The sequence below is a fragment of the Lotus japonicus genome, chromosome 1 (assembly GCF_012489685.1).
Source record: "Lotus japonicus ecotype B-129 chromosome 1, LjGifu_v1.2".
Taxonomy (NCBI): domain Eukaryota; kingdom Viridiplantae; phylum Streptophyta; class Magnoliopsida; order Fabales; family Fabaceae; genus Lotus; species Lotus japonicus.
This window is the reverse complement of record NC_080041.1, coordinates 980823-1006594: the sequence shown is the minus strand read 5'-3', so window position 1 is coordinate 1006594 and position 25772 is coordinate 980823. Positions and strand designations below refer to the sequence as shown.

Genomic DNA, 25772 nt, shown 5'->3' with positions numbered 1-25772 from the left:
ATAAATAATAATATAAATTAAGATAAAATCCAGAAATAAACAACATACATCCTAATCAAATCTAAAATTTAAAAATGTACTAAATAAATATAGATAAAAACTATCAAAATCTAGCAAATCACAAAAAAAACTCATAAAATCCGGAATTAATTAAAAATCCGAAAATTCAATAAAAATACCATAAAAATTAATTAATACTCTAAAAATAAATCAAAAATAAATTAAGATAAAATCAAGAAATAAAAAACCTAAATCCTAATCAAATCTAAAATTAAAAAATGTATTTTTTTTATTAAGGAGAAATAAGGTAAGGAAAAATGAGGGCACATGTGGCAAGTAGGGCCAAGGAGAAAGAACTTACATGTAAAATATTAGGTGAGAATTAATCTGGGAGCGACACGTCACTAACTTGGCATGTGAGAGCGACACGTCATGCTAGAAGTTGTTTTTTTCTAATATATATTGATATTGATTGATATTGATATTGATGATGCTATAAATTGTGTACATATAATTTAATTATATGTATTTAAGACAATTTTTTTATAGATTGACCACGATATCAATTTTATTATAAGAGTGCTATAAATTGTGTCAAGCACAGAAGCGTGCAATACACAGTGTGAGGAAGAAAAAAAACAGGTCATACCAAAATAGGGAGAAGAGATTTAATTACGTGTTTATCTTCTATTGAGTAAATTTTTTCAACTGATGACTCTTTGAAATTAATTTTCATTGAAATTGGTGTTCCCCGTGCTGAATCTTTTCATTCTCTTGCTTTTGTAAAATAGTCAAATCTATATGATTTCTCTGTAATTTGTGTTTTGGTATTTTCCCTCTTCATTGTTATGTTATTTTGTTCATGAGTGATATAAAAATTGGTGTTTTCTTCATTTTTTTTAATTTGGATTAATAATATAGACATGTGTTTCTTTGTTTGTTGTTTGGTTGGCCTAAATTATTTTTATTGTTTAGGAATCCTTATGGGTGAATAAACATGTATCGATTCAGAGACTTCATATTAAAGGTGACCAGAGGTACAATGAGAACTTTATGTTATTGTTTTGCCTATTTTATTTGTAGCTCTATGAGTACTTTAACATATGTAGTTGAATCTTTCTAATTTCAGATGAGATCAACAGACGAAGGGAAAACTAATTTCTACACATGCACCCACTATGGCCATCAATTTCGAGATAAGTAAGTAAGTGAATTTCTTAGACTCTTTTTTTCTTGGGTTATTTTGCTATATTCACTTTCAAATGAATCTATTGCAATTTTTTTTTCAAGAGATCAATTTGATTTCACGGATATTAATCTACTATTCAATTTATTTTTAGGGTTTTTTTTTTCATTTTGTTTATTGAAATTCTGAGTTGAAATTTTTTAAATATTTAGAAATAATTTTGATTTATTCAAATTCTGAATTTATTTAAATAATCAAAATATTTAAATAATTATCCCATTTTGTTTAGGGGTTTTAAATTTATTTTGTTTATTGAAATTCTGAGTTGAAAATTCAGTTTATATATATTTTAATTTTTCATTTATTTTAATATAACTAGTGTTTTTTAACCCGTGCGATGCACGGGGAATACATATGTCGTATTTTATACGTAAATTAATACGTTGATTTTTTTAAAATATTATAAACAAAGATGAAATATAAGAGTCTAAAATGCGATGTAAACGATTGATTAACTAATAAAAAGATTGGTTAACGAAATCTCAAATTCTACAAAACATATAAGGGGACGGATTTATCGTATTTGATACATCAATCAATACGTTTTTTTTATACGTGAGTCAATACATTGATTATTTTAAATATATTAAACAACGGATGGAATTGAAGAGTCTGATACGCTGAGCATAGTGGCGGAAAAGTCTTAAATTGAATCACTTGTTTGAAATTCGTGCCGTAGAATAACTAATAAACAAATATGAAATAGAAGTGTCTAAAATGCGAAGCAAACGACTGATTAACTAATAAGAAGATTGGTTAGCGAAACCTGAAATTCACCAAAACATAAAAGGGGACAGTTTTACGGTGTCTAATAAACAGTAGCTAAGTTACTCTACAGTGACCGCGATCATGAGCGTCAATTTCTGCTCACACGTTCTCAAAAACTTCTTTGTAAACAACATTAAAAGGAAAATTAGCTTGTACAGTGAACAAATAAAAGTGAATACATTATTTAATGGGAATAAAATAAAGGTAAATCTCCAATGGTAACAATGTTAATGTGAACCTTCTCCTCTATCATGACTTCTTGAATTGTAGAACATAATCCAAAGATTTTCAAGTCAAAACATTACAGCAAGAAACTAATTCAAAAGGGAAAAGAGATCAGCATGAAAGTACGCCCCATGGGAGCCATTTTTTACAGAGATATGTAAAGCCTAAACATGTAAATGAAGACTTGACAATCTGAAGATAATTAAGAGGTGCGGAAAGATAAAAGCTAAAAATAATTTCCAAGACCACATGTACCCCAGGATCATATGACTTTTATTATGTAAATGAGATTTTAACAGAAATTATTCATGCATATCAATATGTAGAAAAGAAAAAAAAAAAGACTAAAGAAATAGAGGCTCTTAGAGTTTCATTTATAAGCCATCCGGAACTTGATGCCACTGCTGCTCTAATACCGATGCCAACAATATAAAACTGACTGCTAATCATAAATAAATAAGAGTAAGAATGGTAATAGCTTGAAATGAAAACCAAAACATAAAATTCATAAAAACCCAACAGGGAACAAATCAAGGAAAAAATATTACTTCTCGTCCAAGATACCTTCTAATTCCCCAAAACTGTTCTGACATGGATAAATATATCAGCCAAGATACCTTTAGTATTTATCAACTATACATTCTTGCAAGACATTCAACTTTCTACTTTTTAGCTGTATATAATTTCATTTATATTATTGCTCAATATAGGCTGCAAAAGATAAGCTGCAATATGCAGCTAGAAAGGGCAATTTCTTAAGTATGCAAAAACAGCCATGTAAAGAGGAGCTGTGCAGATAGAAGAAGCAAAAACAAAAGGATTTTTGTTAATTTGAATTTTTATAATGGGACTGTTTGACAGGCAAGAAAGGAAAAAATTGCAATTAAATTTGAATTTTGAAACAAAATTTCTTGGAAATAAGCAGCTAGAATATGAAGGGGTGCATTTTAACCGGTGCAGCTGTTTGGAAATTGGAAGTAAAAGGTTGTAACTGTCACATGGGGTGGAAAGAAAGTAGTGGGAATGTAAAGATTCAAAAATACCCTGTCTTTTCTTTTTTACCATAAACACAATCTAGAGTTCTAATCAAATCCATTAGAATCAGCAAATCACTTTATCTAAGCTTCTACACCTCAAACTTCTTCTAATATTAGTTTTTAAGTGTTGTGCAGTTACTTCTATTCAGGTTGATACATATCAGTGGTATTCTTCCTCACTCCTCAGGAACACAACATCAAGATTGTAAAAAGAGAGTATATACCTTACTTGTAACACTGCCTTATAATAGATGAAACCAAAATCTTCCTTAAATCTTCTATTACTATGGTCTCCATCATACATCTCCCATGGAAAAGCCCTGAAATAAAGATAACTAAAGAAATCAGAAGATTTAGCTAATAGCTACAATAAGCTTGCACTGATGATGCTTTGAGCAGGCATGCCAAACCTAGAAATGGTTAAAATATACTAAGAAAGTTCTCATTCCCAATTTCCAATGGAGATAAAAAGTGAGACACCATAGAAAGATGATAATCAAGTTGCATATATAAGAATATACTGGACATAATAAGTGTTATCAACATTGAAAGAAAAAAGAACAAATAACTATAGACAACCAAATCTTGGCCAAAAGACATGAATATAACTCCCATAATTCTAGTTCTATTAGGTAGATAAAAAAAAATTCAATATAAACCCAAAGACACAGTAACCAACCCTATGAATGAGAAAAAGTTGTTTGAGATGATTAGATATGCACTATTCACATACTGTATTAATCTCATGTTTCTAATAAATCTCAATGTATACTGCATATACATTTTATCACCTTTTTCCTTTTATGATTTTTTTCCTTTGCTGAGTGTTTCTCCTTTGCAACAGTAGCAGCATCATTCCCTTCCTGTTTATTCTTCAGTTACAACCTACAGAATCAAAGGAAAGTAGAAAGTAGTCCCATTCTTAACATAGTTCGCCGGATCAAACACCTCCAATACAAATTTTTCTCCCCTTCCAGCACAAAATAATTGATTAAAGATTAATAAGACACTAAACTCAGATTCTGCAGCTCTAATCTTAATTTTCATATGAATAATCAGAACTTCTACCTTGGTCTATTGTTCTGTTTCCATCATCCACCTTCTTCTCTTAATCTAATCCTTATTATTCAGCATGTGTCATGAACTCAGAAGCTGAAATAAACCCCCTGATTAATATTTGATCTGAGAATATTCAGATAAGGAACCTGCGACATCAAATCAACCATATATGTTATACATGTCATAGTATTAAGAAAGTAAATAGAGTAAGAGAAATAGAGAATGTAATAGCTCACTTCATGAAACGATTGTAAGCATATGGGAGACGGTGCTTCTTCTCAGGTGCTGCAAAAAGAAAAATCAATTTACAAATAAGGACACACATGAATGTTGTTGGGAACTGAGAAAGAAAATCATTTGTAGAGGGAGTTCTGAGTAATCAATAATGCAAAGTTTTAAGGTAAAAAACTCCTCTCAGTGCATTTGGTGAACTCACCACATCTCTTGCAATGGAAGAAGTTATCCTTGCCTCCAATTCTGAAAAAACAATTATATAGAGAAGATGAGGATCAAATTCTGTTAAAGGACATTAGACACCACAAACAACTAATGACTCTACTCAAATTAGAATGATTAATCCAGGAAGCCAAACTCAATTAATAACTCACCCTCTACAGTACATTAAAGAGGATGTGAATGATACACAATTATCAACATGAGACTTCAAAAAAGAGAGAGAACAAAATATAATTTTCAGATTCTTTTTCATTTTCAGTGATGATCTAAACAATGTCACAGTAAAGTGAATCAAGCCAATTCTGCAAGATTGTTACTCTCTGAATACAATTGATTTATGATATGACCTTGTTGCCAGTTGACTATGCTTACTTTTAAGCAGTCCTTGATGAACTTTTCACATAGTAGAGGTTGTGGATTTAAATATCACGCATTCATCAAAGATAACATCACCATATATTTTAGGATTTTTAGAAAATCTATATATAAACTACCTTTGAAGCCAGTTTAATCGCAAGATAGGAAATTAAATAAGCATCAGGCAGTAGCATACAGTTCTACTATTCAGTAAGATTTCAATAGAGGGCTTACAAAAATTAAAGATGGTAAAAAGAAGATGTAGACTCTTTCTCGATAAAAACTAAAACTGAGAGAGACATATTTTTGAAGTTGAATTCAATAAGCTTCAAACCTTGAAAGCAAATGAATACTGCTTTGGGCATGTCATCTATCTCTTTTGAACTTATCTCTTTTCAGCATCAACCAATACAATCAATTTTTTGCAGCCTGGTGAAATTGAAAAAATTGAAAAAAATTATGTGAAAAGGAGAACACGGGAGGTCAAGCAGAAAGATAAGGGAGAAGAGGTTTACCCATAAACCAGCCCACCGAAACTCTAGATCTCCTCAGTAGGTATTCCACTCTTCTTCTTACTGATTCACTTTTGAAAGAAAGAAACCGGCGAAGCACGACCCAGAGGTTGGAACAGATTGGGGAAGAAAGGTGGTAGGTGTGTAACAAATTCAATAAGAAGAAGATGATGAGCCGTGCAATTGAAAAGATAGGGTAGGGCCAAGGTGGAAGAGCTGACGTGTAAAATATTAAGTGAGAATTAATCTGAGAGCGACACGTCACTAACTTGGCCTGTGGGAGCGACACATCATGCTAGAAGTTGTTCTTTTATAATATATATTGATTGATATTGATATTGATAATTGCTTAATATCTCATTAATATTTCCTTGGTTATAAAATGGGTATGATGAGCAAATAAATATTTAAAATTCAATTAGAGATTTATTTTATCAATTTTCAAGATCATTATTTTTCAATTTTGATTCTTTTGAAAATTTTCAAATCAAAAAAATATTTCCTGTTTAAGAAGCTCATCATTACTCTAATTATAATAGAAATTAGCAACTTTAATTAATACTGAGTTTAAAAAACGACTTTAATTAATAACTAATTTTAAAAATAATTAAAATTCTAAATTATGATATATTAAATATTTTAATAGGGATTTTATAAAATTAAAATATTATATATTTATTAGACAATAATATTCAATAAAAATTTAAATTAATTCTTCCATTGACTTTTAAATTCTTTAGTTAGCTTATTTCCACAAGTAACCAAAAAATATATTCTTTAGTTAGTATTATTCAATTGTTTTTTTAATTCTTCCAAAATTAGAAATAATTTAAATTTTATTTCTAATATAAACATCGCAACTTTCAAATTAGGATAAAAATTTAATTTAAGATTAATTTCTTTCTTTTTTTATTTATCGTCTCTTTCTTTCTAATTAATTACCCGATCTTAATGTTAATTATGTAATTCTAACTAAGTAACGATAACCTTAAGAGACCTGTTAATTAATTCTAAAATGAATTGATTAATTCTACATAAATGAATTAATTCTAAAATATATCAAAAATTTCCCGTTAGTTATAAAATAAATTTCTAAATTTGGACACTGTTAGTGCAAAGAAATTAAACTCAATAGAATATTCTAAATTTAGGATTGGAGATAAAACAAAATTGGAATAATTAAATAACTATTAATAAAAAATGGAAAATAATTAAATAACTAATAATACTTGAGAAATTTCTTAGACAGTAGTCTGCAATAAAAAAATAAATTTAAAAATATAGAACTAGAAAATAAAGTTTTTTAAATTAAAATGTGAGAAATTTAAATACCTTAATTTCATTCTTCATTCAAATAGCATTATTCCTTACATATTATCACTTTAATTCGGTTAATTTTCAATTATGGTGATAACTAAAACCCAAACCCAAATCCTCTTTTCCCAGTAGTTGTAATCTCTTTTGAATCAATGAATTATGTCTCCTTTTATAGTTTATTTTGTATCACACTGTCTTGCAATTCCCATTCTAAAAAAAAAGTTTTTTTTCCATATTGATATCCACATGCGTTGATGCGATTGTCTTTCTTGAAATACAGTTGTTTTGAGTCCTAGCGGTAGTGGAGGTAACAATTTTGAATTGAGAAAGATACAATGACGATAGAGGTAGTTTTTTAAATGGTTTATTTGCATTCTCATGCTTTCCATGTTAACATTTTTTCTTATTTCAATTTTTGCACTAATTTCAAAGATTATGGTATGTCTCCTTCTTCATCTTATCTTTACTTTATCATTCAACCAAATCTTCTCTCCAACCGTTCTTTCTCACATATTTGCATTTTTATGATGGTTTCAGGTTGGTCACGCCTTATTCCCCATATGCGATATTATTTGTTGTAGTGCTGATCATAGTGAACCTATGCATGTTTGTTGGTAAATCCGCAAGTGTACGGAATCCACCCGGTTTTAAATATCGAACCACATGGATTGTGAGTGACTAAATTCAGCTTAAGCCTTGAGTATGAAGGTTTGTATTATTGAATAAGAGATATGCTGAAGTAGTAATAAGGAAAAGGAAAAATAAAAAGACAATTCAAAAAAATAACATGCTTTGGGTTCTTGTTCAACTAGTCAATTCAAGTACATCATTCTAAGCACATGTTCTCATGGATCTCTCCTTGATGATATAGCCTAGTTACTCACTTATTGATTCCTCACATAAGCAATTCTCCCATACTAAAAGCTAAGCCCAATTCCTTGTGTACTTAGTCATTTATATGAGGTTTTAGATCATGCAATTTCAGGCCATCAAACCCCAACCCTTCCTCTATTCCTAGTAGCAAGCATAGAAGGGGTAATCCCAAATCAGTTCCCTAATCTATAACAAACTTCCGTTCTGATTATAGAATAGTATAAAGCAAGCATGCATACAAGCTTAGATTGAAATTCAGAAAATGGGATTCAAGGGAAGAAGAAGAACATGTGGGAAAGAACTTAAGATTATAACTTAAACATGAAAAGTCTTACAAAGAAATCCAAAGCAAAAGAAGAGAGATTAGCCAAGCATGGCAGAGCCATGCTTGGCTAAGAACCTTGAACACAAGCTTGGAAGCCTTCTCTCACTCTCCTAGATGTTCCTCTCCTTCTAAACTTATGTAAAAATGGAATGGGTATCAAAGATTGCCAAAGAAAATGACTAAAATCCTATTTATACACAATGAATACGAGTCTGGGCGCTCAGGCGCCAATTCAGAGCGCCTGAGCGCCAATTGCATGTGAAAAACATGCCTCTGGACCCTAATTGGCGCCTAGGCGCCCATTCCCAGCGCCTAGGCGCTTAAGCTCGCCTGAAAAGGACTTTTTGGCTTCTGAAACTCCTCTTTTCAATCCTCTTTAAGTTCTCCATCAATTCCATGCTTCTTGGCCTTCTTTCTCCTTCAGTTTCTGCTCTCCAAACCTAACCAACAAGTCAAGGAAGATTCTAGAAGCTCCAAGAGCTCATTAGCACAAGAGGTCCTTCATAAAACAAAAGAAAATCATGCAAGTCCTAAACTTAACTTAAAATGCAAGAAAACTCCCTATAAAACTACAAAATTAGCAAAACAAAACAAAGACTCAAGAAAAGATAAAAATGCATGAGAATGCATGAAACACTACATGAGACACAAGAAAAAGACTCAAAACCTACAAGTAAAAACCCTAAAAACATCATATAAACCCGGGTCATCAATGTTCTTCAATAATTTAGTCTATTTTTATTCATTATAAATTTATATAGTCCATTAACCGGTTTTTATTTCTGCTTGATGTTTTATTTTGAATTTTGGATTTTGATATTTAGATTTGTGAATCTAATGAACTCAAGTGGAATGACATTAAAGGTGTGCTGAGAATCTACACAATTTGACCAACATGACTCAAGCACCATAATTCTGTCTACTACTGCGCATAATATCATTTAAAAAAATGAAACTAAATTTATTAGGAATGGAAGTAAAACTAAGGCTTATTTCACAGAAGCAACAACAAACAACCTCAGAAAGAATTAATCGAAAGCGATACAGAGAAATGTGGTGAGAGAAAAAGGGAGTACCTACCACAGATCACAGAACTTAACCTCCAGGTCATTCTGAATATTTTTAGAAAGGTTCAATTCGTACTTCTTACCCATCTCCCATATCATAATATTTTTATTATAATCTACAACAATATAGTTATACTGGCATTAGAACCCTCTTGGCACTGTTATGCTTCTGATTCAAACGAGCTCATACACTTGAGGAGATGGGCTGAGCAACACACCCCTCTTCACATTCCCGAAACCGAGCAATGGTACAAAGCCACACACCAGCAAGCTCTGACCCCATTAGGTAAAATAAGGTATCTAAAAGGTTACCTTCACTAAACTCACAAAAAATCCCAGTTTGAAGAAAACAATCCCAGATTCACCATCGCTTCATCTTTTGGCAAAAAATGAAATATTTTAAAATAATCAAAATTGCAATTATCAGTGGTTTGGAACATTAGACAAATCCAAATTCGTAATGTTCCGGGTATAAAAATGTCACATCCTCTTGGACTCAAAGTAGCTAAATAAGCGAGCAATTAAGCAAAACTCAAGTTCGAGAAGGAGCATTGGAAGAAGAGAGTAGAGGAATGGCTTCAAGTTCAACGGCGTTGTTTTTATTAGAGAAAGATGTTCTTAGAAAATGAGAGAGAAATGATTGAGTGTAAGAATAGAATGGAAGGAGGATGTCTGATTTTTCGTTTGGGCACAGAGGTCCGAAGGAGATGCAAAACCTGTAAGATCAAGTTTTGATCTAGTACTACAACTCTATGTTTTGATGATTACATGTTAACCTTTTGATATGAACAATTGTGGTACTCTAACGTGTTTTTCTGAGTGTGCTATTTACAGGCTCTGACCTCTATTCAATCTCACACAAATCAGAAGCACTGTGCTTAAAGAGTGACCCAAGCAACGCTTTCGCATTGACCATGTTCAACATGAACAGTGGAAAAGCTTCAGAAGTTCTGAAGCTACACAAACTCTGATGTGGACTCAGTCACTAGAAGCTCTGAAGATCCAGAAGTTCTGATAACCTAGAAACACTGAAGGTTCAGATGTTCTGATGGTGTAGAAGACTCTGAAGATACAGAAGCTGAATAGTGGAAACTCTGAAGTCCAGAAGCAAGAAACTCTGAAGACCATGTACTTCCCTCTGAGTTCAGAATCAGAAGATACAATGGTCAGAGGATCTGTGCTTTCCCTCTGACTCTGATCAACCGGCTTCACAAGTTCCAACATGAAGCCTTCCCCTGATCAGAAGTCTCCTAGGTTTAAAGGTCAAGTCACTTTCAAAGTACAAAAGCAACTGTACCATCCTGACGACCTACCTAACGCTCTCAGCCACAGCAGAAGCTGGAATTTCCAGAACTGCCCTCCAACGGTAGCATTTCTATGCAGCGCTCAAACCCTAATCCTTGGAGTATAAATAGAGGCTGAAGTCTGAAAGATGCGGTTGGAAGAATTCACATAAGCACAAGCTATATTCAAATATCTTCAAGCATTCTTTCATCTGAAAATTCATTGTGTTTACTATTAGCTTTTTAGAAGCAAATCTCTTGTAAACATTCTTTGATTAAACAATTTGTTTAGTTCCTTTAGGAGATCAAGGTTGATCGGATCCTAGAGAAGACTAAGAGAGTGAATCTTAGTGTGAGCTAAGTCAGTGTAATTGTTAGTCACTTGTAGGTTTCAAGTGCAGTTGTAACTCTTACCTGATTAGTGGATTGCCTTCATTCTAAGAAGGAAGAAATCACCTTAACGGGTGGACTGGAGTAGCTTGAGTGATTTATCAAGTGAACCAGGATAAAATCCTTGTGTGCTTTTCTATCTCTTATCTTTAGCACTTAAGTTCTCGAAAGATTTGTCAAAATCTTAAAGGTGGAAGCTTTATCTTGAAAACGCTATTCAAACCCCCCCTTTCTACCGTTTTTCATACCTTCAAAACCAGCTCTAGCTGATCAAAACTGAGTACAGGAACCGGAAATAAATTGCACGACTTCAGCATGGAACACTTGAACACGCCATGATTTAGGTTCGATGGAATGCAACTTTAACGGTAGTGTTATCTGACATTATAAAAAAGAGCAATTCATCCCCAACGCGAAATCTCTGCGCCCTACAGAATTGATACCAGCCTTCACCAAAAGCATCTGTCAAGGCCTGTCTGTGGCCCATTTGATTGTCCATTCCTCTGTATTCCCATCCGACAATATCATGTTTACTGATTGAGGACAGTGCTGGAGATGGTGAGTAACAACACCTGCAGGAATATGCTACAAAAAATAAAATAAAAAATACTTAACCCGTGCATAAAAATTTTTCCATCATAAAAATTTTGTATCAAATGTAGCAGAAAATATAATTAAATTTATTTATACAGTTAAACAATAATATACATGTTAGCTGTAATACAATTAATCAATAATTTAATTTGTGGTTATATTGTAAAGGGGAATTTATTGTTCATGAATCCATTATCGTGGGTGTAATAGGCAGTAATAGGATCTACTAGAAATAATACCCGTGCGTTGCACGGGTTTATTTACACTATTTTTTTAATATAGTATAAAAATTATTACAGTGTAATTAAATTTCTTTTGTATTAGTATTAAATTAATTTTAAAAACTTTGGTTGTAATATATTTTATTGATTTGGGTTCTCTATTTTTAGGTCTATTATTGTGGTTTCAATTACAGATGTGCTGATTAATCATATATCCGGTTGTAAACATTGATACTCAATTATTGTCCCCATATGTTATTCTATTTTTCAATCATAACTAATTTTTTAAAACCAATTTAATAATTTGAAAAATCCTTAAGTGAATTTAAAATATTTTAAATCAAGTAATAAGGTTTTAATATAAGTTATAATAACATATTTTTTTATACTTTTTTATCAACAATAAAATAATTTTAACTTTTTTTTGAACTTGAAATAATTTTAACTTAAAAATTATAATAAGTTATAATTCTAGTATCGTAAAATATTATTTAGTAAATTTAAATTTATTCAACTTTTGTTATAATTATTTTTCTCTATTATGCTTCATCAAGTTATTTTTACTTCTATATAATAGATCAAAAATCATATTTAATTTTTTTAAAAAATAATATACACATTCGATATAGTAATAATAATATCTTATAGGGACATTTTTTTTAATTTTCAACCATTTTTTCGACATTAATTATTAATAAATATTTTTTTATAAGTAATAAATAGTAATAAGTTTTATTTTTTATTTTTTTAAAATTTCTCAACTTTTGATTAGTAACTAATAAGATTTATAATTATTATTAACAATAATGTAAATAATATAAACAAATTATTATTAACAATCTATTATTGTCATTAATGTAAGGTAGTCAATTTCAATTATTATTATTTTTTAAAAATTCACCTCAAGTTGTAATGAATAATTAAAATTTAAATAATTTAAATATTTCATTTTAAATAAGAGAAATTGAAAAGTTTTAAATTTTAATATTTACTTTTAAATGTGAGAAATTGAAAAGTTTAACAATTAATAATTAATATAATGAATAATAAATTTGATGTAGTTTTTATTTTGGTTTTCATTTTTTTTATTTACTGTTTTTAATTCAAAATAAATTTACTATTTTTTGTGTTTAATGTTATTTTTTCAAGTATGCTTTACATATGTATATAGTTAGATATATATATATAAATTTTTTTATTTTAAAAGTATTTTATTTAATTAATTATTAATAATATTATTTTTTTTTTATTTTTATTTTTTAAATTTGTTAAATGCAAAGCTCAAGTCAATTTTAAGTCTATGAATGTTGTTATTTAATATAAGTAGTTGAATAGTTTTTTATAATACAATTTTTTTTCAGTTTTTAATTTATTAAATTATTTATTTTTTAATGTATTTAATATAAAATTATGTGAGATTGTATGATTTAATGGATAATTAAAATTTAAATAATTTAAATATTTCATTTTAAATAAGAGAAATTGAAAAGTTTTAAATATTAATATTTACTTTTAAATGTGAGAAATTGAAAAGTTTAACAATTAATAATTAATATAATGAATAATAAAGTTGATGTAGTTTTTATTTTAGTTTTCAATTTTTTTATTTAATGTTTTTAATTCAAAATAAATTTACTATTTTTTATGTGTTTAATGTTATTTTTTTAAGTCTGCTTTACATATGTATATAGATAGATAGATATGTATATATATATATATAGAATTTTTTTTATTTTAAAAGTATTTTATCTAAATTAATTATTAATATAGTTTTTTTAAATTTGATTTTTTAAATTTGTTAAATGCAAAGCTCAAGTCAATTTTAAGTCTATGAATGTTGTTATTTAATATAAGTAGTTGAATAGTTTTTTATAATACAAATTTTTTCAGTTTTTAATTTATTTATTTATTTATTTTTTAATGTATTTAATATAAAAGTATGTGAGGTTTTATGATTTAATGCATTTATTGCATGCAAAAAACACAAGTGTGCTTTACATATATATATAGATTAAGATTAATAAGCCCACATTTAATAGTGGAAGATCACATGAGTACTAAAACACATTTACACGATAAAATGGCTAAATCTCAAAAACTCAAGAAGGCAAGACAAGTTTAGTTAAGGGGTATCAATAGTAGGTATATAGACTTATCAAAAGAAGAGTCAAATTCAGACATTCATTGCATATAAGATTGTCACAATAATGTTCACATTAATTATTTCAAAAAAAATACAAAATAATGTTCATATTAGCTGAGAGTAAGATTTCATGAAGCATACATTTTTATTTAAAATCAATCAACCGTTTGTGGGAGCTGGAAAAAAAAAGCTCCAAATTAAAGTACAGATATTGGGATTTTTATACAAAATAAAGGGGAAAAAATGATCAATTAATTGTGTTTTTTACACAAAGATAAATGAGTACAAATATATACTTGACTCACATTTCTTCATTTTTTCCATTCTCTCTCTCAAACGAAAACTGCTCAATTTCTTATTGTGATGCTACTTCCATCTCATTCTATTCCATATGCTACTCAGGCATTAAATAAGAGTATCTATCGCCGCCTCTTCACGTTATATGCTCATCTTTCTTGGTTCATCCTAACAATAGGATGATGAAAGTTAACTCCCTATTACTGGCAAAAGGAAATTTTAGCATTTATGATTTAAGGCAGTAATACAAAAATAGTGTATCAAGTAGAAACCAAAGCAGTTCACAAAAGATTTAGCGACATCAAAGATTCATACCAGAAGATCAAGTTGGAGTAAGAGGCCACTCATGACTAAGTTATTAGCCTACGTAAATAAAAACTCACTGGATTGCTACCCTTAGCATCAGACATTAGTGAAAATCAAGTATGAAAATACCTTCCATAGATAAAGAAATTGAACATGGTCATCAATGATGTATATTAAGGGCCCGTTTGGTGACCAGGACAAGATAGGATAGGACATGATAATAATTATATCCTGTTGTTATCTGTCGTTTGTTGCGCCAGCAGGATAGGATAACACTAAACTGTCTCCTATCCTATCCTGTCAATCATGTGTAAAAGTTATCCTAAGGGGGGCTAGGATAAAACATGATAGGATATCAGTTATATATTTTCTTTTAGTATCCTAACTTCAAATTAATTTATTTTAATATTATATAATTTATAATAATATTAATTTAACTAAAATAAAAAATAAATAAAATTATTATTCATAAATAGTAAAATAGACTACTCACTTACAAATATGGATTTATTAATAATAATAGACTAATTTTATATTGTCATCTTCTATTATTTAAAAATCATGTATCTACTTATATAATAATTTAAATATAAATTATTTTTTAAATAATAATATTTTTAATTTGGTTGATTTTTATTGTTTATCACGTGTCACAACTAAGTGAAAAACATTGATTACGAATATTGATTTTTTAATAGTAATAGATTAATTTTCTATTTTCATCTCCTATTATTTAAAACTACTTATAAATTATTCTTATTTCAAAAGTAATTTATATTTAAATTATAAATTTATAATTTAAATATATAGTACTTTTGAAATAATAATATTCTTAATTTAGTTAATTTTTACTGTTAATTATCACGTGTCACGACTAAATGAAAACCAATTGGTTAACTGTATAATTTTATTTAAAATATATGTTATCTTCAAAACAATAAAATAGGCTAATTAATAAAATTTAAATTAATTGTATTTATTTTAAAATATAGACTATTCATGAAAATGTAAAGAAATTAAATTTAATAGAATGAATAATTTTTAAATATATTTTTTATTTAAATATAAATCTGATACTTTTTTCCTTATCATATCCTGTCCTTATCCTGTGCATCGTAAACACAGGATATGATAAGAGTCTATCATGCTCTTATCATATCATGTTCTTATCCTGTTCACATATCATATCCTATTATATCCTATCCTGACCACCAAACGGGCTTTAAAAGTACACCGGCCCAAGGCTAAAGTGGTCCATTACTCCAGAAACCCCGGTTTCGGTTTCTAAGTTGTTTCTGGTCAATATAAACCCTAATTCTTACCTTCTTCACTTTTCTTCTCGACTCTGCACATCTCTCGCTCTTGCTGTGGTGAGTTCCTCCTCCTACTCCCATTCTTCTTCTTCTTCCGAGTTGTTTATGCGGAAATTTCATGGAGACCTGAACTCAAGATGCTTCCCACTTTTTCTCCCCCATCTTCCAAATTTCTCTCATGATGTTTCTTATTCTTTGCAATATTTTCCGTTTGACTGATTTTCTCTCTTGTGCTGGTTTTTTTTTGAAGGATTTTGCAACTGCTCTGCTGTTTCTTCCAAAATGAGGTATTTTTTTTTTTGCTGAATTTTGTATCAAATTTTTCTGCTTTTTAATTATATACTAACATTTTGTTTTCTCTTTTCAAGCCGCCCAATGGAGGAAGATGTAAGTTCTTATATCCCTTTAATGCTTGTTCTCCATCTTCTGTATACATTTATGCAATTTGTTCGTGTATTATCTTAATTAATTTTACCATTTTTGCTAATGCTTTAAATACCATGCAAACAATGAAATCTTTGGACTGCTGTAATTTGTCTGTGTTATGGCTCCATTTGTGTTAGTTTTTAGTGAGAGCTTGTACGCTTTTGAATGTTGTACTTTTATGGAATTTCTGTTGAACACCCCCAAATCTGGTTTCACCATTTGCTTAGCCAGGGATATTTTAGTTTATGATGTCTAGCTAGATCTTTCCGCCTAGATTGGGTTGCAGGTTGTGAACAGAAAATGATCTGTTAAACTTGGAAGCCTCAAGTTAGTATCTATGTTTCCATTATATGATGTAGTTGGTTGAGATCATATGGAAGGGAAATGTTCTTTGTTGCTAGAGTTCTAATTTTACCCATTTCTCTCTTCATGCTTAACAAATTGATTTCCCTACTGTACTGTTTTTTACCTTTTAATATCACCTAGGCCGTTACTGTGCTTTAATATTTTTTGTAGTTAACATGCTTAATTGCGATTTAATTTTTTTTGCCCAGGCTTAAAAAAATTTCTGGCTCCGCCACTGGTGGTGATCGAAACATGGTTGATGTTGATGTTATCAGCACCTTACCAGATGAGTTATTGTATCACATACTCTCTTTTCTCCCAACGAAACAAGCTTTGGCCACCGGAGTTCTTTCCAAGAGGTGGGCTAACCTACCCCGGCCTTTGCAAGTCCTTCACCTTGATGAAGATGGTTCTAATCCCACACGCTGCCGTTCCTTCATAAGCCTAGTGGACACACTTATGCTCTCCCATCACAACCAACACATTAGTATCACATCCCTGCACCTCAAATACAACGGTTCTTCACATCTTTTGTCACGGTTCAAACTCGACCAGTGGATGGCCGCCGCGAAACAACGTCACATTCAGGATTTGACACTCTCACTGCCAAGCTTTCACTTGCCGCCTTGCATTCTGACCTCCCAAACTCTCGTACTCCTCGATCTCACTTCTTTATTTATTCAACCTTCATCTTCCGTTCATCTTCCGTCCCTCAAAACCCTTCGTTTGCAACAAATTACTTTCGACAGCCCTCATGATCCACTCAGGCTTCTTTCTCTGTGTCCTGTTCTAGAGGATTTCCACGCTGCACACTTTTATTTTAGACAACATGATCATGCAACATACTTTACACCCTTACCCAACAAAAACTTGATCAAAGCAAACATATTTTCCACAACCCATCTTCCTCTTCCCATGTCCGCATTTCTAAATCTCGAGTTTCTTGACATAACCAAGGTATATTTTTTTTATAAGTCAATGTTAGTTGTTAGTAAAGTTATTAAATTACTCTAAAAAAAGTTAGTAAATTAGTACCATTCTGCCCCCAATCCTTACGTTTCTATCTCTTACATACCCATGTTTTTCCATTATTATATTTTTAATTAAATCATTTATCTTTTATATGCATGCAGGGTACATTTAATGGCGATGCCTTCCCAACATTTAACAACTTAATCCACTTAAACATCTACGAAACTTCATTTCGTGGATGGGATCTGGCAGTGCATGTGCTACAGAAATGTCCCAAGCTTCAAATTCTTAACATGAGAACGGTTTGTCGTCTATTGATATTTCTAACTTTTTTTTTATTAGAAAATAATTATCTCTTCATTTTCATTCCAATCCTTGTTGCCCTATTGTGCTCTAATGAAAAAGTTGAAATTTGTTAGAAGTCCCACATTGGCTAGAGATAAAGCCAATCAAGTGTTTATAAAGGTTGTGCAACCCTTAAATCTCTAGCTAGCTTTTGTGGTTGAGTTATACCTCCTAATTTCTAATAAAATTCAACCCTGTTAGTATTAGATTAGTTATAAGATGGAAATTGTATTGGAAATAGGATGAAAATTGTATTGGAATTTGGAAATAGGAAGGGAAACCGTGTGGTTTGTGGAAGTATAGAACTAGTTGGAAATGGATGTATTTGAAATAGAGACTAGGCGAATACAAGAGGAGACGGGATTGTTAATCAAGAGGAGTAATTACATTGTAAGTGTGCCTATTTATAGGCTTGATCTTACCAACATCTTAATGTCGGCTAGTAATATTTAATAATTAGAACTATCTAGACATGATCATTCTAGAATTATCTTGATGCACTCACTAACTTCTTTTCATCTATTTTATTTTATATTAATTAGTTCTAGAAAATTGCAGCACCTTCTTTCACTCCTCCTTGATGCAATTTTCTGAAACTACAAACATAGTGTGTAGCTCTTCAAATCTTGATTTTAGCAGTGCCTTCGTAAATATATCTGCAATTTAATCTTCAATGCTACGGTAGTCCAGTGTTGTCAAATCGCGATCGCGGAAAATCGCGGCGAGGCAAAAATCCGCTATTTCGTTTCGCGGATCGCGTCGCGGGCAAATAGCCGTTACCGCATAGCGGTTAAAATAAGTACAATATTATACAAAAAAACAGCTAAAAACAACATCATTTTAACTCAAAGTCTCAAAACAACATAATTCAAGGCTGTCCAACAGCTCAAAACAGATAACAAAAGTACTTAAAACAACACAATTTTAACGCAAGTCTCAAAAGAACATAATTCAAGGCTGCCCAGCAGCTCAAAACAAATAACAGAAGTACTTAAAACAACAAAATTTAAACTGAAGCCTCAAAACAGTAAAAGTAATGCAACAAAAGTCAATTCTACTCGTTATCCTCTTCCTCCTCCCCAGAATTTTCATCATCCACTTCATCAGAAAGTGAAACATATCCATCAGCTTCTATTTCAGAGTCCTCCAAATCATTATCTGAAATCTCTTCTTCTTCATCTTCAATAACAATCGGCTCTTTTCCGTTCTTGGAAGCAGTAGCACCTTTCTTCTTCTTAGATGAATTACCTGCAGCAGTTGTGACCTCTTTTCTCTTTCTAGTTCCTCGCCTAGTGTTAGTACTAGGCTCTCCAATTCCCGAAGCTTTGTAAACAACATCCCAAGTGAGGTCGTCCTCCGGAAATACCCTATCATTTCCAGCATCATCTCCATCCTCTTCCATTGTCCCCACTAGCCATTCATTGCTCTCATCAATGTCATCCAAGGAGATAGGGTCCAACTCATCTCTAATATTGTACCTTCTTACTAGTGCTTGATTATACTTGACAAACACCAAGTCCTCAAGTCTCTTATGCTCAAACTTATTTCTTTTCTTTGTATGAATCTATAAAGATGATAAGGTAATAAAATTAAAATCTAAACTAAAGTAGAGTTGATAAAAGTTAGCAAGTACAAGAATAAATATTAGCAAATAGTAGAGTTGATTAGTTGAAGAGCTTACTTGCTCAAACACACTCCAATTCCGTTCACACCCTGAAGCACTGCAAGTCAAACTTAAAATCTTTATTGCCAACTTTGTCAAATTTGGTGTTGATTGTCCATACATTCTCCACCATTGAGCTACAAAAGCATAAGTTCAAAATCCAATTATAAGTCAAATGTTATGCAATCCAAATGCATTAACAATTTAACATATAAAGATATTCAATTCTGCTCACCTGGTGCAATTGTGCCCCTTTGTTCAATTGCAAACTTGCTTCCAAACATACCACCACCAGATTTGTAAATTGGTAGCTCGGTGAGTATCTTCTTCCTTAGCTCATCAGTAGGTGACAACCTTTCTACACAATCATAGACTCCTTTCTGCACCTCAAAATCATAGTCCAATTCTGAATCATTGTAGTAGTACTCTGGGTTTAGGAAGTGGCCAGCAGCATGCAATGGTCGATGTAGTTGGCTATTCCACCTATTGTCTATGATGTCCCAGATTTTTTGATATTTGCTTTTGTCATCATGAAGGGAAGCTCTGATTGCTTCTTTGGCCTTATCCATAGCCTCATAGATATAACCCATAGCGGGTTTCTTCTCGCTGTCCGCTAAGCGTAGTACACATACCAATGGACCCATGACCTTGAGTGTATGGAAAAAAAGAGAGTGAAAAAACAGTTTCAGATTTGAAAAAAATAGAAAAACTGAAAAACAGAAACAGTAAAATGTGAAAAAAATAGAAAAACAAAAACAGCAAAATTACCTTTAATATAAAACACACACTGTTCCAGAAAGAGTTCATCAAAACGGTTTTTGTGGCTTGCTTTCCTTTTGGCTCGTTGGACAGCTTGTTATTTGTCCAAGTGTGTGACACAAACATCTCCCTCAATTTCCCCTTCTCCTTCCGCAATCTTTTCAATGTAAGATAGGATGTTGCAAATCTTGTAACAGCATGCCTTACCAATTCTCTTTTCTTGGTATAGTACCTCAACAAGCTCAATGTACTAGTGTGACCGTAAATGAAACCAACAAGTGATATGGCTCTTTGAATTGTTTTCTTTATGAGAGGAATCTTCCCAATGTCTTCCAACATTAAATCTATGCAGTGAGCTGCACATGGTGTCCAATATAAGTTGGGTCTTTTTTCTTCTAGCATCTTTCCCGCACTCACATAGTTGCTGCCATTGTCAGTTATAACATGAACTACATTCTCTTCCCCAACCTCATCAATTATGGAGTCAAGCAGCTCAAATAGTTTCTCACCAGTTTTCACATAATCAGAGGCATCAACCGATTTAAGAAACATTGTTCCAGCTGAACAATTCACCATGAAGTTAATAATTGATCTTTGTTTTCTATCAGTCCATGCATCGGACATAATAGAGCAACCAAATCTTTTCCATTGCTCCTTCTGGCCCTTCAACAAATTCTCAGTGTAGTCTACCTCCTTTGCAAGAAGTGGAACCCTTATGTCATGATATGAAGGCGGTTTTAAATGAGGTCCGAAGCTTCCAACAGCCGCAAGCATGTCACGAAAGCTTTGCAACTTAACCATGTTAAAAGACAAGCCTGCTTGATACCAAAAGCGGGCAATATACTGATGAACTCTTGCTGTAGACTCCTTATCACATGAGGCTCTGATGCTTTCCTGCCTTAACTTCTCATTCTTCTTCTTTGCAATGGCACTTTCTGGTTTTCGGAGGTACATATCAATCTGGCCCTTCAGAACCTTTTTATTTTTATTTTCTCTAGTTGCAATCTCCAGCCCTTCATCCATAGCACGTTCCTCATCACTATCACCACGGAGGCAGTCATCATCAAGAAGATTAAGGCGAACCCTTTCATATGCTTCGCTGTCTTTCTTTTTCTTGTCATTCAAAATTGCCCACAGTTCATCTCGAACTTCTTTCGGGCACTCAGGACAAGGTGCAACATTCCCTGGCTTAGCCATCAAGTGCTCCTTCATTCTTGTAATTCCCCCCTTCGTCATTTTACCACAAAAATTACAAATACAGTGGCTGGTATCATGCGCATCATATGGCTTACAAAACTTCCAGCCAGGATCAGCTCTTTGAGGTACTTCAGGGGTTGCATTGGAACCTTGTGCAGCCATGGTTCTGAGTTTTCAAAATAAAACAGTACATGTAAGAGATAAGATTACGTAAGAGATAAGTTAAGAGAAAAGGAAGAAGAAACAATGGAAAACAGAGCATGAGTTTTGAAATTTGAACAGAGAAGAAAACTGTGATTCTGTGAAACAGGAAGATATTATAAGTTTAGTAAAGGAAGAAACAATGGAAAACAGAGCATGAGTTTTGAAATTTGAACAGAGAAGTAAACTGTGATTCTGTGAAACAGGAAGATATTATAAGTTTAGTAAAGGAAGAAACAATGGAAAACAGAGCATGAGTTTTGAACAAAAATAAAAGAAAAAGAGAAGAGAAGATGACTGTTAAAGGAGGAAAAACATTGAAAAACAGAGAAGAAAACCGTGAAACAGGGTAGAGGAGGAAGAAACAATGAAAAACAGAGTATACGTTTTCAACAAAAAACAGAGGAATAGGATGCGGAAAACGATCTACTCACCATAAAGCAGAAACTCTGAGAAGGTTTGCTTGCAAGTTGCAACCGTGCTGCAGAGTCAGAGTGTAGTCTCTGAGAAGTGAGAACCAGAGAGAAATCAGAGAATTTGAAAGAGAGGAGAGGAGAGTTGAAGCGTTAATATAGAGAGTAGTTATTAGGGAATTAGGGTAATTAATGGGAAATTGGGAATAGACGGTGGCCCATTATATTCCTTATTTAAAATCCTAAAAACTAGCCAGAAAACGTTTGAATTCCTAAAAATCCGTTATTTCCGTTTCTGGCATAACGCCGCTATGGCGTTCGCGGCCGCGATCGCGATTATCGCGGTGGCCGCGATGTAGCGGCATAACGATTGCGGTGAGGCAAATTCCCGCTACGCTATAGCAGGTCGCGGCCGCTATAGCCGCTATTTAACAACACTGCGGTAGTCGAGCTTTATCTCTTTAATTGTCAGCTTATCTAGTGAAGTGATATTTGAATTGAGCTCCGCATGAATCTTGATAGAAAACTCATTACAAACATAATGTATGGCCGTGTACCTGTTTGATAGAGTAGACACGTGATATGTTGCCGTGTAGCTATCCGATAGATTAGACACATGAGGTCCTGCCGTGTAGCAGTAAGACTGATTAACTCCCGTGTTGGGATGCATCTAGTGCTCCATCTACCTTTCATAGTTTCTAGTAATTTTAATTTATCCTCCTCCTCAAGTCCAACTGACCTTGTCTTGTCGGATATGTTATCTGTGTGGGCTTGTACTCAAGAGGAACCTCAGAGGCCATCATGGTTTGCTTGTGCTCCTTGTGTGTGAACTTGAGTCTCAGCGTCCCATAGCTAATTTTTCTCTGCCTGACTTATACTCAAGCGGAACCTCAAAGGCCTTTGTAGGCTTGTGCTCCTTTTGTGTGAGTTTAAGTCTTAGAGGCCTATGGCTAATTATTTCGGAAGTAATTGAGATAATTTTGAAATAGAAAGAGGAGGTAATATTACTACGCTCAGTGTATGACCGAACTTAGCACATGTACCACTAAGGGTATTAGATTAGTTATAAGATGGAAATTGTATTGGATATGGAAGGGAAACTGTGTGGTTTGTGGAAGTATAGAACTAGTTGGAAATGGATGTATTTGAAATAGAGACTAGGAGCATACGGGAGGAAACGAGATTGATTTCTTGATGATTACTTACATTGTAAGTGTGCCTATTTAGGTTTGAGCTTACCAACATCTTAATGTCGGCTAGTAATATTTAATAATTAGAACTATCTAGACCTGATAATTTTGGAATTATCATGACACACTCACTAACTTCTTTTTATCTATTTTTTTATATTAACTAGTTCTAGAAAATTGCAGTACTTTCTTTCAAACCCATGATAGATGAATTATGTCAATATATATATATATATATATATATATATATATATATATGCATTTTTCACACTTTAAGTCCAAGTGTCTTTTTAGGAATGCTTCTGCTAGAATAATATTGTATAAAACTATGTCATTTACTCACCCATGGTCGACCATATGTTTTTACAACTAAGGTCGTCAGACTGGAGAGTTTAGCAGACTCGTTTTGAGGAGGTAAACTCGTTTTTAAGAGTTAACCCGTAGACTCATAATGTAAAATGTCAAACTCGTGTAAAATCGTTTTGGAGACCTCGATACGTAGACTCGTCAAGTTTAAGAGTCTATTCAAGAATTTAACAACTTTGTAACTATTAATATTCCGTGGATATTATTTACAATATATATTGTATATGTGCTAAAATTAATTTGCATGAAAGCAAATTAATATAAAACTATGTCATTTACTCACCCATGGTCGACCATATATTTCTACTACTATGAACATTTAGTGGATATTATTTACAATATACTCTAAATGTGCTAAAATTAATTTGCATGAAGACCGTGTTTTTTTAACAGGGCCAACGTGAGGAGGATTGGATATTTGATTGGGGATATGAGGGTCCTAACCGCGAGGATTGGGAATATCCGGCTTATGTTCCTGAATGTGTTTCGTCACACCTGAGAATAATTTCCCTTAGTGACTATGGAGGCTGGGAAGATGATCTTCGATTTGCAGCATACATCCTGCAAAAGGCGAGGGTTTTACAGGTCATGACAATCCATTGTTTCGATATGTGTTACTGTAATAGCTATCACCGCCGACTTGTTGAAATATTGTCCTCCTACCCAAAGATCTCTCATGCATGTGAACTTTCAGTTGTTACTAAAGGTAAAAAAACTCACCTCTCATATCATGCATGATGATAATGAAGATATTCTATTTATTGATAAAATTTTACAAAGAAAATTCACTGCACATGATTACGGGTGAAAATAGATTATGTCAAGGTTGACTTGGCTTAATCCATTTCTAAAATAAAGTGAAAAAACATGTTAATACTATTTATATATATACTAAATCATCCTTCACACATTTTCAACCCTTATTAAGCATCTCTTGTGCCTCATCTTTGTTTGATGTAGGAAATAAAGAGAATGAAGCTAGCCCATGGTGGGCGCCGGATAGACCTTTTATGTTTATAGCAGCTTCGTTATATTTTCTATATTTAGTTCAAAGATAGAGAATTGAAGGAAGATAGTGCATCAAGTTGTTTGTTAGGGTCAGCTTAATTTTCTTCCCCTAAATCCCAGATGAGAAAATCCTAGAAGAGCCATGGTGCAATTGGATCCCGCCTTGTTACTTTGGTGAGAAAAAAAAATTACAATTATTGGGTATTATTAGAGACACTTCACATTTATCACAGTTCATTATTTTCTTCTATCCTCAGTACATCAGTTGAAAATTTCAACCAAGGTTTCTTTAATGATCTGTTATCTGACAGGAAATTTCACTTGCTTTTAAACATATCCTATCACATATATCATGATATTAAGAACTATACCTAATACTTAGGATACATAACAATGTGCACTAATAAAAACTGAAAAATCAGCAAGACAACCTTTCATTTCAAATGTCCTCAATTAGCTCAATTGTTTCATGTTTATTGCTACTAAGCAACACTAATTATTGAAGACGGTTCTTTTCAGAACTCAATAAATAAATACTAATTTTTTTGTCAATTAGTTGCATATATAACAATCTTGTGGTTTGCTGAGAGTTGTCAAGTTTTATATCATAACTGAAAATTGAGTTGCTCCTCCAATATTTTGATGTTGTTGATGATTTTAGTTGGTATTGTGGGACGAGCTTTCCCATCATTGAATCATTCTCCATGGTTTGGGGTGACACTTGCTAATTGTGTAATACCATTCGAAAATATAAATATTGTGAACCCCCTAGCTTTTTGTTTCATTGAATTAGGTTTAAAATACCAATAGTTGATTAATTCCTACCATGTTTTTCTTAATTTCATTCAAATAAGTTTGAGTAATGGGGATTATCTTACGAAACAAATTGCAAGAACCAACACCTTGTCTCTCAAATATGTGTAACCAAGCAGAATACATGGTAAACTCCCGAAAATTTAGGAAAAAGTAACCAATAGAAACAATTCGATCGTTTTCATTCGTCTATGTTTTGTCTGGCATTTCTCTTATCTTCAACACACCTTCACATGCCGTTTTTACTAAAATACCCTTTTAATTGAGAAAACTCTACAAGCCGCA

The 25772-nt window shown here is 32.1% G+C and overlaps 1 protein-coding gene and 1 long non-coding RNA gene across 7 annotated transcripts; one reads left to right on the top strand and one right to left on the bottom strand.

Annotated features, from left to right (window-relative positions):
• Positions 1 to 2241: 2241 nt before the first annotated feature.
• On the bottom strand, positions 2242 to 5852 carry LOC130732893 (uncharacterized). Of its 6 annotated transcripts, none has more exons than XR_009017180.1 (8): positions 5664 to 5852; positions 5483 to 5577; positions 4772 to 4812; positions 4572 to 4620; positions 4345 to 4481; positions 4068 to 4161; positions 3501 to 3596; positions 2242 to 2681 (listed from the first exon to the last, which is right to left on the bottom strand). It is a non-coding gene; the product is annotated as an uncharacterized LOC130732893 (long non-coding RNA). The 6 variants fall into 6 exon arrangements; XR_009017177.1 differs by having other exon boundaries at positions 2242 to 2678; XR_009017181.1 differs by having other exon boundaries at positions 3506 to 3596.
• Positions 5853 to 15746: 9894 nt separating this feature from the next.
• Positions 15747 to 24924, top strand: LOC130732891 (FBD-associated F-box protein At5g60610-like). The gene is made up of 7 exons (XM_057584895.1): positions 15747 to 15846; positions 16040 to 16076; positions 16158 to 16176; positions 16770 to 17517; positions 17694 to 17834; positions 24060 to 24372; positions 24627 to 24924. Coding segments are annotated over exons 3-7 (1302 nt in total). The 5' UTR covers positions 15747 to 15846; positions 16040 to 16076; positions 16158 to 16174; the 3' UTR covers positions 24725 to 24924.
• The last annotated feature ends 848 nt before the right edge of the window (positions 24925 to 25772 follow it).